We start from the raw sequence: 15,691 nt of genomic DNA on the forward strand, positions 1-15,691 counted from the left end.
TTTTGATTAATGGTTTTTGAACAAGTAAATGAATATTTAAACAATGTGATTTTTGTTGATCACTTTCTATCTATGTAACCCACTAACTGAAATTTACCTGAAATTCATATTTATAAAATTTGAAATATTTAATACATAATTAAGTTGGTTATTTTAGTCTGAAAAATTTGCATTTTTAGCTTTCTTTTGAACATTTCAAGGAGTTTTAAATTCCAATTGATCTATGTATCCTCCTACCTTAATTTTAAATAAACAAAAATATGTATTACTCAGGAAATGAGAGCGTGCAATGAGAGGAAAAGGGACAAATTAGAGAAACCACCATGATAATGCTGAATATTTCTTCACTATTTCATTGATCCTTCTGCTTTCCAAGAACGAAAGAGAGAAACTTGAGGGCAAGGGAGGCGAACTGAGGAATGTTAATTAATTTTTTATTTAGTTTGCTTTAAGGAAGCTTCACACCATAACTTAACTATAGTTGTATAAAATTTTGAATATATTTCAAAAGCCCACAGAAAGAATGGAAGAAAATAGAATTGAATTTTCAATGAAGGGGAACATCTGTGCCAAAGGTGATAAATCATCAGCCTTCTGGCTCACATAGATGTGTTTTATTAAGCCACAGTCTTTCCTCCAAAGGACATCTCACATGAAACTCAAGATATAAACTTCTCAGGGAAAAACAATCAGAAGATCTTCCTGCACTGTGCCTATTCTTATCAATAGTTAATAGAGTTAATTAGTTTATTAGAAGCCTCTAGCCCCTCCCAGTCCCAAGACTCTTACTTGTCACTCCACAGCAGTATGTTCTGATAGGAATTCAGGCTTTACCTAAGTCACACTAGAAATCATGAAGAGAAAGATAGATTGGACTACATCAAATGGAAAACTGGTAGAACTTAAAAAAAGCAAATATAAGAGGCAACAATATATGAAATTTATTTTAAAGAGTTTATCAAAACACCAAGAGATTAAGAGAAAAAAGGACAAGAACTAATAATTCATAAAATGGAAAAACCATTCCAAAGTGTTCAAACTCATTAATAACAAACAATAGTTTTAAAACAGATACTATTTCTGATCCATTAAATTATATAAATTTTAAAATTATAACATGTTGGTTAAATGGTACTCCACTCTTGGCTGGAAAGCAGTTTGAAAACATGTAACAAAAGCTTTAAAAATGTTCATTTCTTTTAATTTAGGATCTTTTAAATAATACTGACCCCGGAGTTCAATTATCTGGATTAAAATTCTGGCTTCACTGTGTTGAACACAACAATGTTGTGCTCTATTTACCCAAACAAATAAAGCAAAGATTTCTGACAAAATAAATAAAAAATTCTGGCTTCAACACATATCAACTGTGTAAACTGAGGTGACTTAAATTAACATGCCTCAGCTTCCTCATTTCTAAGATAAGAATAATAATGATAGTAACTACATTATATTAGTTGCTCCAGTCGTGTGCAACTTTTTGTGACCCCAAGGACTGTAGCCCACCAGGCTCTTCTTTCCATGGAATTTTCCAGGCAAGCGTACCAGAGTGGGTTACCATTCTCTGCTCCAGGGGATCTTCCTGACCCAGGGATCAAACCCACGGACTCCTGCATTGCAGGCAGATTCTTTACCAAAACTGAGCCACCAGGGAAGCCCAGTAACTACATTATTAGATCATTATGAGGATTAAACGAATTGATATTCGTGAAGTTTTTCGACTAGTGCCTGGCACACAGTGCTAAATAAGTTTTCTAATGTGAATAGAATCAACCATTTAAAAATTTACTCCAAGAAATTAATTACCAAAGCTTTGTACACAAAATTGCAAATCATGGCATTATTTATAACAGCAAAAAATAGCAAGCTATAATAGAGAAACAGTTATCTATATTATAGAAGATTAAAATGTTAAAATATATAGTTCATTAAAATTATGTTTATGAACTCTCTATAATGATGCTGAAATACGTAATAATTTTAAGTGAAACAGAGCAAAATATAAACCAGCATATTTGGTATACCCATCAGTACATTAATTAAACAGCATCTTCCTTTGCATTGATAAATGATCAAAGGAAGCTTACCAAAATGTTAAAAGTGGTTCCTTGTACTTTCATGTATTGCATGAAATACAATGTATTTCACATGTATTTCACATGTATTTCATGTATTCATGTATGTATACATTTTTATGGTATAAAGTGATAATATATATAATAATATTATTTTGGTATGATTTATAAAATGCACCAAAGATAAACACACTTCTCACTCATTACATCTTCTTACTCTTAGTGTTTAAAATACCCTTGTTAAGCTGAGTAAATATTGTATATAATTATTTTGTTTAATAAAGCTATATGTATATGTAATAAAATATATTAGGTATATTAAAAAGAAATAAATCAACTTAATAAATACCTAATTTATTCATTCACTCAACAAATATTTATAAAGAACTTATTATGAGCCAGGCCCTATTTTAGACACTTGGGAAATAGCAATTGATCAAGACCCTGATGCTGGGGAAGACTGAGGGCAGGAGGAGAAGGGGGTGACAGAGGATGAGACGGTTGGGTGGTGTCACTGACTCAATGGACATGAGTTTGAGCAGACTCTGGGAGACAAGGAAGGACAGAGAAGCCTGATTTACTGCAGTCCATGTGGCCGCAGAGTCGGACACAGCTGAGCAGCTGAACAACAACAAAGACCGTCCTCATGATGCTTCCATTCTATTGGAATTGAGACAATAAAGTAGAAATGGCTTCGGCTAAAAGAATCTTGAAGTGGCTAAAAATATACATCTCAAAGGACTAAAAAAGATTTAGTAGGGTTAAACTCACAGTATTATTAACCAAAGTCCATCAAATTTAATAATTCCTAGGCATATGCATTTTAGACAATCATATTCAGAGATGATTTCCTTGGATGTTAAAATTAAGAGAAATAAAGACAGACCCCTAAACAGATGCAAAAACAGAAAACTAAGAGTTGAAATCATCAAACTATCAATACACATAAGCTGTTATGAATTGTTAAATGTGAATTTTAAGTGAATCTGTCATTGTGAAAATTAACCGTTAGGCTCACAGGAGGATTAGTTTTAGGATACTTCATTCACTCTCTGCAGTGGAATTAATATCTAAATAGCTTTTGTGATTTTTATGGGAATTAAAAGAAATATTGTTATCAGATACCTGGCTAAGTCTAATCTTCATCTATTATAGAGCAATTTATGTTGTCATAGCCTTAGCAAAAAATAAGACTTATGTTCAATCTTTTTTTTACTACGTAGTAGACATTTTTCAAGGTAAATGTGACCTTTTCCCCTTACTCTGACTATTCTAAATTCTATTCTTTTATAATTAGATCTACTGCAATGTCTCCATATTTCTGAAACATAAAGAATTATACTTCATATTGCATGTTGGTCTGACATTGTGAGGGTCCTCACTTGGCATGACAGATCTTTACTGCTATGGACAAGACAAAAGCACAGGCTGTGTTCACAAGGAAACTTCTTTGGCACCCACAAGTGAGCTGTGATTTTAGATTTTTCTTTCAATCTACTTTCTTACTTTTTTTTTTTCCCCCAGCGCACCTTGGTGCTGTCCTACTTTCTTACTTTTAAATGGATTTCATATCCACTTTTCTTTCCACTTGATAGTTGTTCATTGTCTCCTCCCCAGAGACACAATCTAAGCTATAGAACAAAAACCAAATAAAAACCTTCTGAAAATAACCACCCCTAAAAGGGGTTTTAAGTAATTTGGGGAATAGTTCACCCCTGAAAAAACATTTCACTTCCAATACTCTAAAAAGCAGAGGGAAAACAAAGTGAAAAGGTGACCAGTTAATCCACTTTTAGAATGATCTGTGAGTGTGCTTAGTCACTCACTTGTGTCCAACTCTTAGTGACTCCATGGACTGTAGCCCGCCAGGCTCCTCTGTCCATGGAATTCTCCAGGCAAGAATACTGGAGTGGGTTGCCACTCCCTTCTCCAGGGGATCCTCCCACCCCAGGTATAGAACCCAGGTCTCCTGCATTGCAGGTGGATTCTTTACTGCCTGAGCCATCAGGGAAACCCTTTAGAATGATTAGTCCTTGAATATTATAGGTCTGGCTATTTGTACAAGATGAGGTTGTTGGGAATTATACACAGGTACTTTTTGATTGATGAGGTCAAAATTGAGCGGTAGATAGGCTTGTTTTAGAAGTCTTAGAGCTACAGTTAATGTGAACTACAGTGCCATTTATGTTGTCTCGAAAAACTGTACTGATTGTAAAAAGAATCAGAAATACAAAGATAGGGAGAGAAGACAGACCATCTGAAAGTCTTGGAAAGAACTAAAGCATTATCAGGTCAATGACATACATTGTATTAATATTTAGAGGTGATGGAGATACTATTTTGAAAGCTAACATCTACATGTGAAATACACATGTATATGGCAGATGTACAGAAAAAGCTTAGGGTTTGGAAGTAGATAAACTTACTAATAACATTTTGTTGACTGGTGTAAATATTATTTGATAAGGAAAATCCTATATTCAATGTGACTGACCAACAGTAGTTGTTTAGTACACATTCATTACCTTCTCCTTTACTTCTTTTCTCCCTTCTTTTCTTCTTTGCACTCCATATGTTGGGAGAGATCTTTTAAAGTCTTGATCCAATGTTCCACTGCCATGGAAAATTCCTGGGTAGAAACTGGTGGTTTTTAAAAAAATCACTATTCTGGATCAGGAAATTCTTTTGTATATCAGATTAAACTCCTGTCTCATCTCAGCTCCTTGCCCTACCTCCTTTTAAATTTATTTATTTTGTATTCCTTAGAGAAAATGGGAAAAACTGAATTTTCATGTTATTTGCTTATTTTGTAATATATTCAAAAACCTCTTTGAGACTTCCTCAGCCATCTTTTCTCAAAGGAACAGGAAAGAAAAATGCACAGATAAACAGGAAAACTATTCAGAGGCAAATAAAGTGAGAGAAAAGCACAACTGAGAGAGGAGGAAGAGAAATACATCATGAGGAAGATAAAAGGAAGAAAGGTGGATGGGAAAAAAGGGAAGATTAAGTCAAACCGGGGAATACAGTGAAAATTAGAAATAAGGTAAGACTAGATTGTGAACACATAACTGGAACCATCCCTTCCACTTCTGTGACTCTCCATGGTTTAGATTCTCTCACATATGCCTCACAACAATCTGTGAGGAACTTCATGCGAAAAGATGCCACTAATAAGACTAAAACGGAAACGGAACCTCGGGAAAGAGGAAGTGACCTGACTTGTCAAGTACCTAGAAAGGTAGAGAGGTAAGACTCTAATTGTGGCCACTTAGTATCCTCAAAACCCCTGTGGATCAAGGCCATTTATCAATAGTGTATGAAAACCAAAAGAAACTTTCTGGTCCTGGGACAGTGCCCTTTCTGCTATTTTTGCTAAAAGAGAATGGAAAAATTATTAAAGGTGGGGATAGAGAGAGAGGGAGATGAAGGACATGGTGAGGGCAGACAGAGAGCCAGAGAAAGAAAAACTCCCAGAAAGAGGAAAAGCCAAACAGGAAATAGACCGAGAGGCCCACATAAGCAAAATGGCACATGTCCTTGGATGGTACAGAATCAACCCACTAATCTAGGAGTCTGGAACCCTCTCAGTTCAACCAGGTGACTCAGAAGAATTGGCCTGGTTTTGGGCTCTTTCTGCCTTATGTCACTTCAAAACCAGACCAGCCGTCTCATCCAAGCCATCTGCTGCTCAGCCAGAGTAAGAAGGGCAGGTGGGCAGACTCAGAGAGCCTGATAGAAACACGGAGGGGAGATACAGAAGAAGAAGCAACTAACTGGAGATAGTTGGGAAATCAGACGCATAGCTAGTCATCTAGAGAGGAAGAAACAGAGCAAGAGGTTAACTGAGTCAATATCTGTGACATTCGACTTTTTAAAATAAAAAAAAAATCTGTGACATCTTGTATATGGCCACTCTGTGCTGAATCCTGTGTGATCTGAACACAAGTGGTTTCTGAGAGAGTGAGTGTTCATCTCTGATGGATGCCAACAGAGGCAGAGTCAGCTTTCAGCATAGGGGAAGTATACATTCACTGACCTTTTCCATGGGCTTTGGCAGATACAAGTGAGGACATCGGCTGTGCTGCTGTCAGGCCCAGAGTGAAGGTGCTGTGAATTCTGCTGTAAGCCAGCTGCTCATGGATAGTGTGAGCAGGTCTCTATTCCCTCTGACTCTACTGTATTCTCCATGCTGTCTTTCTCACTCTATCATCACACACACACACCAACACAGCAAGAGATCCAACAGGCTCACAACATCATGGAGGTAGAGACTGCTTCTCTCTGGCTACTCTAACAGATGAAGAATCCATTTTTAAGTCTGTCTTTATCTGATCAGGTCTCAGGAGTCTAAGCAGATCAGAGCTGTCTTAGGATCCTTAGGGAAACATGTCCATTGGCAAAGCGCCCTGGAAATTTTGGGTTAGTTTCAGATTTGCCAGGCAGAACATTTTTTTTCCCCACCCAAGACTGTTGTTTGTAAGAACTAGAGGTCATGATATTTCTGTTTCTTGACCCCTTATGTCATCCAAAGAATCCCCATTCCCCAGAGGTAGAACCTACCTAAAACCTATCACTGTCACCCTCAACCCGAGGGATTAAGGAAGATTCAGTTCAATGTGAGATGCCAGGAAATGAAGTTTTCTTCGGAAAAATGTTTAATGCAGAACAGTTCCTAAATGAAATTGATTATCTAGTCATGTTCAAAATGTCCTACTTGTCTTGTATACATGTCCTACTTGTCTTGTATACTCTGTTTTTAAAGATTTGTTAGTATAAGAATCCAAGCAAGATCTTATAAGCGGCACAGCACAGGAAAGAGTGGGCCATGTCAATAAGACTAATTTTGCATACTTCTGCTGGCAGTGGGAAGGCTCTAACTTCCTCCCCTGCCTTGCTCAGATGGGTTTAGCAATTGCACAGGGTTGAAGCTATAGAAGCAGCATTTCATCAAGCTTGGCCAGGGACTACAGGGCTGATAATGTGATGGTGTGCCACGTTTAAGCCTCTACCTTTATTTTCACTTTCTCCTCAAGCAATCTTTGATATCATCTGCCAAGGGACAGTCCACTGGGGTGATGAAAGAAGCCCTTCATTAGGAACTGCTTGTGTTCAGGACATTAGTGCAACATGAGGAGAAACCGGAGAAGAGGCTAAGGCAAACAAAGGCCACCCTGCCAGGACATCAGGGAACTGTCATCTACAGAACAAGGTGAGAAACAGGGTCAACCTTTTCTAGGAGTATCTTTAGGGAAGGAATGTTATTTTGAAATTGATACATGAACTGAAGAAAATGAACAGCTTCCAATCTAGGTAGTATAGAAATAGCTTTAAATCTATCTCCCTCTGACTTTGAATCAAGATGAAGAGACATATCCTGACCTTTCCTCAGGCTCTTGGGTTCATTCTTGAGGGAAATTTTTTTCTGGGGGTGATAAATAGACCTCTCTACAGGAATAACACTGGATCCTTTGTTCTTTAACCACAAATGAAGTCCTAAAGTCTTTCACTCACTTGTCACCAAGTCTGAAAGAGTAATATCAAATATATTGCACCATCTGTAGGTATTAGTGTTAAAGAAAAAACCCATCCTTATCCAATTTTTAACTGATCAAAATACAAAATACTATATTGTGCAATCTAACAAATTTTGAAGCTGGGTGTAATATTTTAAAAGGGAAATAGCTGTCCTGAATTAAGATGATTAACTCCATAAAGGGTAATATTAATTTTTTTGAGAACAAGCATTGTTGTACAGAAAGGATGACAAAACTTGTCTTTATCACATTTCATGAAGTCCTTGTGAAGGTTCTACCTAAAGTTCTGGTCTGGGGCATCAGCACCATTACTAATATTTAATAAATGGTAGAGAAGTATAACAACTGACAGGCTACTATCCACAACTCACAAAATTCTGTGTCTTTCTTTGGGAAATGGTAAACAGAATTTCTTAATTTTAATATAGTCATATGTAAGATTCCCCCTTTTTCTGTTAGTACTTTTGTCTTGAGGAAAATTTCCCAACCCTGGCATCATGTAAATATTTTTCTATTTTATCTTCTAAAGCTTTATTGTTTTGTTTACCAATTAGACCTAATAAATTAAATGGAAGTTGTTTTTGTATTCTGCATACATCAAGTAGGAGTCAAATGTTGGCATCACTTGTTTTCTGTATGGAAATGTAGTATTGCTCAGTCATGTCTAACTCTTTCTGAGCCCATGGACTGTAGCTCACCAGGCTTCTCTTTCCATAGAATTTTGCAAGCAAGAATACTGGAGTAGGTTGCCACATCCTACTCCAGGGGATTTTCCTGACCCAGGGATTGAACCTGCGTCTCCTGCACCTCCTGCATTGGCAGGCAGATTCTTTACTACTGAGCCATTGGGGAAGCCAAGTTGTTTGGGCAAACTGAATAAAAACCTTTTCCCATACTGCTTTGCAATTCCACCTTTGTTATGAATCTTGCATGGATTTTATATGTGTACCATCATGCTGTTTGTTAGTAAAGACAGTTTTAATTTTTCCTTTTCACTCTTTAGGCCTTAATACTGATTAAAATACTAAGAATGGAAATAGTTGTTTTATTCCTTATAGGAGGGAAAAAGTATTCAAGATTTCATCTTAAGCATGATATGAACTATAGGTTTTTTTGTTTCTGTGGGTTCCCTTTGTTAGATTGAGGGTCTCTACCTTTCTCTAGCATTTCAAATTTATGTTCTCATGCCTACAAAATAAAAACTAGCTTTTGAGAACACATTTAAACCAAAATATACATTTTAAGCACATTAGAAAATTGTCTACTGTTGCAGCAGTGGGGAGAGGGGAGTGGAGATAAAGGGTATAAAGACAGAATAAAAATTATTAAAGACATAAAACAAGAGGGCCTTTCATTGCAGGGACGAAAGATGGCTTGTCAGGAACAGAGGAATGTGATTAACTCAATCCTCCCAGGAACAAAATTTTTAAAACAAAACATATGAAAACACAAACATGAATATATTAGCACCTAGAACATGAACAAAATAGCATTTGAAAGAGGAAAAGCTGGGATGATGAACAGCTTGCAAAAATACTGACAGTGATATGGGCTTTTCATTCTGAATAAGTCTAAAAAACTTGTAAGTCTGATTCTCAGACACATGGGTGTCATTTACAGTTAGAATGGAGAAAGTAATGTTTTGGAGGTTCTGATTTAGATATCTGAAATACTTTATCTCATTTATCATTCAGTCTTTATAACCACATTGAGCTAGATACTGTCTTAGTTAAGACTTTTTGTTGCAAGAAATAGAAACTCATCTGTAACAGTTTTGAGGGAAAAAATGGAGTTTATATAAGGATGCATGGTTATCTCACAAACTCAAGAGCAAGAATGCAGGCAGATCTCCAAAGCTGACCAAATCCTGGGCAGTCATTATCTTAGGTTCATTGTCTGGAGACATTATTTTACCTCTGCTTTCCTCTGTCTGATGACTTTGACCTATTCTCCCTGCCAATTTTTTTTTTCTTTCTTCAGGTACATGGCAGAAGACAGCTACTCCATAGCTTGAGTGTCTGCTTGTTCCAGGCTAGAAAAGGACTGTACTTACTGCATACCAAAGTATGCAGTAGTTGATCCAGCTTGATCATACTAATTGTGGTGATGTTGGGGGAGGGGTGGTGTCCCATGATACTTACTAAAGTGGTTGCCAGCACCCACCAGTGTGGGAGAAGAAGAGCGTTCTTGGGGAATGGGCTGTGTTTCTAAAATCTCTACCACAACTAACAGGACTGAGCAACATCTGCCAAATGAATGAATGACATGAGACTCAGTGTTCTTCACATCATACAGCCTTCCAACATTTGCATCTGAGATAACGGTTTCCACTACCTCAGTAAAAGAGAAAGGTCTTGTATAAGAGCATTTGCAGGAAACAGATGGCACATTCAAATCACAATAATTGGAAGAAGTTTAATAAAGATTTATTTGCAAAGGTGTGGGCATGGTATAGGGAAATCACAGCAGAGGTGGGCAGTTCCTGCAACCTCACATTAGAGGGGCTCAGCCTTAAGAGGTAATGGGAGATGGTGGCTCAAACCAATATTGTAAACCAATCACCAATCAATTAAAAAAACAAAAACAAAAACAGAGAACTAAGTAGAGAGGGCCACAAGGTGGGAGTGAGATTTTAGCAAGGGGACTCAAGTGAGTCCACAAAACCCTCATAGGGAAACCGAGGTCCGAAGGATTAAACGTCCCAACCTCACACTCCTACTTCCCTCTGATATTCTGCCTATGCTACTCACTGGCTGAACCCAGTAGAAAGTCAGAGGTAAGGGAATCTGTTGATGTGGTCCATACAGCTTAGCCTGTGAAGCTGACAGCTAAGTGAAGAGAGTGAGGAATTATGCTAAAGAGAGAAACAACTCTCTAGGTCTGTAGACTGGAAAATAAAAATAAACACGAGTAATCGATTAGAAATTAAAAAATGAGATTTTTTTTTAAGGGTGTTCCTAGAGGTTCTAGATATGTTTAGTTTTCATGTCTTGGGTAAGCCATATATATTAAACTGATTACTTCAGCTCAAGTCATTAATTATTGTGCCTCAGGGGCTTCCTTGACGGTCCAGGGCTCTGGACACTCTCATCAGAACAGCTTTGCTTTAGTGTGGTTATTGCATCAGGATTCTGCATAAGATTTCATTGAGGAAACAGAGCTATAGCACCACCTATAGTCAGGTAATGTGCTAAGCACTCAAAAATGAATCTCAGATTAGGGAGGAAGACAGAAAAGCTAAGTAACTATAGTGTTAGGAAGACGCACAGGTTATGAAGGGAACTTGATGTTCTGTGCTTAGCCGCTCAGTCGTGTCCGACTCTGCGACCCGATTGAACCCAGAAGAGGGAAAGGATCAAGGAAGGTTTCCTGGAGTCAGTAACTGGAAAGGGAGGTAAAGAAACTCAGAGAACACTGCTGTAGTCCAAAAGAGGGAAGAGGAATCCAACAATTATGCAACTCTCTGAAACGGGGGATATCGCCTGGAAAGAACGAGATTACAGATCCATGACAAGGATGGGAGCTAGGGTGATTCCACGTGATACGCAAAGATCTACGCTCACGCCTGTCTTCAGCCTTGCTCCGTCCCCATCCCATCCTCCGTCAAACTGGAGCGGCATTTCAATAATTGCCTGGGGCTGGGAAGGTATCCTATGCCAAAGGCCCGCAGGCCCTAGCGGGAGCGGGCGCCTGCGGAGCGTCAGGGAAAAGCTGGTGTCTCCCAGAATGATCAGGTTCCAGCTCTCCAGCGGGGAATGGGCGGCCAAGGAGAAGGCTCTCATTGGTTGTTTTAGCGGAGCTCCTAGAGGCTGGGGAAGGCTGATTGGCGCAGGTTCTTAGCTCGGACCACGCCCACCTCTTCTGGCGGTGGCAAGCCGGTTAGGACCCCGAGGACTTCTGGGTAGTTTAGTGGTGCGGAGGCTAACCCGGCTGGGAAGCGTGGGGCCAGCTTTAGATGAAAAGAGCCCAGGGCTGGGCTGTAACTGAGGGCGGGCAGAGCCGGGACTCTGGGTAGAATTCCTGGGTTTCCTTCCCCACATTTTTCTGCCCCTAGGCCAGTCTCTGCTAACCCCTACCCCAATGCGTCGGTTCCTATCCGGCGCCCGGGTCTTCTGGGAGCCCAAGACCTTAAATGACTTTGAGAAGACGGTTCTAGGTCACTCAGCCAAATCTCAGTGTTCTTGGCCATATTCGCCCGTCACCACCCACGTTTAACACACTATTTCTATGATCAGGCAGTTCCTCTAGTCTGGAATTACTAGTCCCTGTCAACGTCTGTCAACCCCTCCCTATTTTCTACCTTTAATTTACTGATTATTCTTTAAGACTTGGTTCTAATATCATCTTCTTAGTATAAAGCCTGCCCCATTCTTCAGGAAAGTATTCGATTACCTCTTACGGAGTTCAGGCCCTGGAACTGTTGCTCAAGGTAAATTTACCTCTATGACATTTGAAATGTGATGGAATTTTGAACACATCAACCTCTTCGAGCCTCAGTTTTGCAACTCAAAATCGAGGCAGTACTAGTGCTTAAAGGGTTTTGTGAAGATTGAAAGAGGCTATTAGAACCTAAGTACTTAATAAATGTGAGTGCTGTTATCTGTCTTCTCATATATAGTCTTCTGCTTTGTATAGGCCTGTTATATAAGTTTGCCCTTTGTATTACCATTACTGGTTCCTCAGTTCAGTTCAGTTCAGTCGCTCAGTCGTGTCCAACTCTTTGCCACCCCATGAACCGCAGTACCCAGGCCTCCCTGTCCATCACCAACTCCCGGAGTTCACCCAAACTCATGTCCATTGAGTCGGTTCTTACCTGCCCTAATAGACTTAGAACTTAAAAGCTGGGACTGTGTCTTGTTTATGTCAGCATGCAACAGTGCTGGGAAAATATTAAATTATTCCTCAGGAGACTTTAAAAAGCACACTTTCCTCTCCTTTTCCCTTCTTTTTTTTCTCTTCCCTCCCACCCCCATCTTTTAACAAACTTTTAAGGCTTTTTGAAATAGAAATTTTCAAATTGAAGAAGGAACTGAGATCCTGAGGGAAGAATAATGGTGACCAGGAAGACCTTAACATTTCCCTTTCCCTGGACTACACTTAGGACAAGTTTCTTCTTGACTGTTGTCCCTGATCTCTTTTCTTTTTTTTTTTTTTTTTTTTTTTTTTTTTTTGCTGTTCACACTGTTTATTTGCTTCTCTGGGAAAGTCAAGAACATGGGGCCTTGTCACACATTGAAAGCATGGGGGGCAGCAAGGGCACTTTAGCAGAGGCTCACGGCTCGAGGACTCAGGTGAACTCGAGGAGGAAGGGGGAGTCCCACGGCCACTGCTCAGGTCACCTCAGAGAGGACCTCTCATCCCAGCCACCCAGGGACAGAGCTGAGACGGGGACCCAGGCTGCCGTCCAGAGCGGGCCCTGCACCCACCCTGCTGAGGTGGGGAGGGGCCTGGGCCCTGGGCACCAGGCTGCAGGCCCCTAGGGGAGGGGCCAAGATGGGGCCTGGTCATCCGCAGCCCACACACGAGAGGGCCTGTGAGCATGTGCACGAATGTGCCTCTGGGGATGAGTGTGGCTGCAACCAAGGAGATGTGTCTGTACGTCTTGGTGTCAGCTACCCCCAGGAGGGGAGCCCCCCGCCTCTCACCCCTTCCAGTGAGGGGGAGGCAGGTGCACATCAGGCTGGGCAGCAAATGGAGGTCTCCAGCTGCAATCCAGGGGAAGCTCCCTGTCCCAGGTGAGCGGGGTGCCCTCCTCCACTGCCCAGAATGCGCCAAGCCCAGCAGAGCTGGCGGTGGGCCCAATCTCTGTGGCATGGTAGGGGAGACCCGGGACCCTGGTCCAAGCAGGCTGGAGAAGGGGCCAGGGGCAGTCCCCTAGGGTCCCCAAATTAGCACCAGGAGGATGGGGAGCCCAGTGGGAGTGGGAGCTCAGGATGGGGCTTGCATGGCCCTGCCTTGTGTGGGATGCATCTCAAAGACCCCTGGCCCAGCCCGGCCAGAAGACAGCACAGGGGTCACACCCTGCCTGAGTGCGGGGGCGTGGCCCCAAGGTGCCCCCTTCCCATGTTCCATCGCCCACTGGCTGTGCTCAAAGAGAGCACTGAGGGGAGGGGCGCATTGGCTGGGCATGTCCAGAGGGGCTCATGTTCATTCCAAGACCTCGAGCCGGGTCTCCCTGGAGAGGCACAGCCTCACCTCAGTTGCCCGAGATCCTGACCAGGTGCCTTGGCCTGGGAACCCTGACACAGAGGCTGAGCGGGGACAGGGCAGGCTCCCAGGACCCCTGGCTCCCAGGGTCCCTCTCCTGGGGGGTTGTCCCCTCAGGGACCTCATTGGAGCAGGCAGGAAGGCACAGGCAGGAGGCCCAGAGGGAGGTGGGCTGGTGTGGGGCCGCGTTGAGGCCCTGGGTCACACCGGCCAGGAGCTGCCGCGACATGGGGGGCCCTCGTTTCAGGAGAAGCAGGTGTGTCCGTGTCTCTCCTACCAGGCGTGGGTGCACGGCTCAGTGGTTTAGGGTGTGTGGGGGGTGGTGATGGGATGGGGGACCCCTGTCCCTCTCTTTCCAGTGAAAGAAAACTCAGAAGGAACACGTGACGACACGGCAGGTCCAGGGCCCGTGACTGCGGGTGGAGGGTGGGCAGGCGCCGGGAGGGCCGGGCTGTGGGTGTCTGGTACAGAGGGCAGGGCCAGGGTCTGGGGGTGCCGGGAGGGTCACATGATGGAGCAGCATTTACAGCGCTGCTTCTTCATGTCGAGGTCCTGGGGCTCGGCGGCGGGGGCCTCAGGCCCCACCTGGTTCTCTTCCCTGGAGCCCTCAGTGGCAGGGGGCTCAGCCGCACTGCCGTTGGGCGGGGCAGGCTCCTTGGGCTCAGCTGCATCCTCGATGACCACCAGCTCTGCTGTGATGGTGTCCTGCAAACCCAGCACCTTCTGGGTCTCGGCCTCATCCTCCACGTTCTGGTAGCCCATGAAGATCATGGTGACTGGGGGCTCCTGGCCGGGCTGGATGCCGGGCGGGCCCGAGGTGGCCTCCCCAGGCTGGGCCTGAACACCAGTGATCTCCCGCCTGGAGGGTGTGGTCCGGACAGCCTCTTCTGATGGCCCCCGGGTTTCTACTGCCCCAACCACTGACCCCGCCTCGCTCAGCGTGACCTCGTCCGCCTTGTGGATGAGTTCGTCCACCTCTGAGGAACTCAGCGGGTGAATCCCATTCTCTGCCGTGCCGTCCATGGCGTGGACCACTGCCTTCATCATGGTGGAGCCGTCGACTGTCCTCAGAGGGGTGTTGGAGATTTGCTTCTCTTTGGGCGTGCCCACCGGGGTCTGCTGAGCGTTGGGCATGGCCTCTGCTCTCTGGTCTTCCGGGGCGGGGCGGGGGGCGGGGCTCGGGGTAGCCACGCTCCCCCTGGCGGCGGCGGTGGGCAGCGCATCCGTGTTCTCCAGCTCCTCGATCTCCTGCTCCAGCCTGGAGATGGACTCCTCCAGGTGCCGCGCCTTCTGCTCGTCCTCCTGCATCTGTCTCCTCATGTCCTCATCCCCCTCCGAGGCCGAAGACGGCGTCCCCTCCAGCAGCCAGCGTTCCCGCAGCGCCTTGGACTTCAGGTGCTGCAGCTGCCTCCGGTCGTCCTCCAGCTGCCTGCGCCTGTTCTCGATCTCTGCCTGCCTCCGCCGCTTCTCTGCAATGGCCTGCAGTCGCTCCTGCTGGGATGGGGTCTCTGCCGCCAGGACCTCCATCTCCCCGCCGAGATCAGTGGGTCCGCGATGCCGGCGGCGGGGGCGCGCGGGGAGGGCCGGCGGGCTAAGGCCAGGCGGCCGGGGCTGCGCGGCGCGGGGGCCCCTGATCTCTTTTCTTAGAGCATTCACTTTAGAAACTTGGAATTGCAAATTCTTTTTCTGCCCCTTTGAGATGTACAGAAACGTATATAAAAATCACTTTCCAGTTTTTAGACCAAGGGAATGTCTTACTAAAGGACCTGGGAGCCATCCCTTTGAAATATAAACCTCAAGGAAGATAGCACCCCTATTTTCTAGTCTCTGTGGGAGGGTAGGGATCTAACTTTAATGGGTGTCTTGCCCCAA

At 43.4% G+C, this 15,691-nt stretch overlaps 1 protein-coding gene across 1 annotated transcript; it reads right to left on the minus strand.

Annotated features, from left to right (window-relative positions):
• Positions 1–12,747: 12,747 nt before the first annotated feature.
• On the minus strand, positions 12,748–15,441 carry PALM (paralemmin). The gene has a single exon (XM_043447095.1). The coding sequence runs from the start codon at positions 15,344–15,346 to the stop codon at positions 14,324–14,326; it is 1,023 nt and encodes a 340-aa protein (XP_043303030.1). The 5' UTR covers positions 15,347–15,441; the 3' UTR covers positions 12,748–14,323.
• Positions 15,442–15,691: the final 250 nt, after the last annotated feature.

Source organism: Cervus canadensis, chromosome 25 (assembly GCF_019320065.1).
Source record: "Cervus canadensis isolate Bull #8, Minnesota chromosome 25, ASM1932006v1, whole genome shotgun sequence".
NCBI lineage: Eukaryota > Metazoa > Chordata > Mammalia > Artiodactyla > Cervidae > Cervus > Cervus canadensis.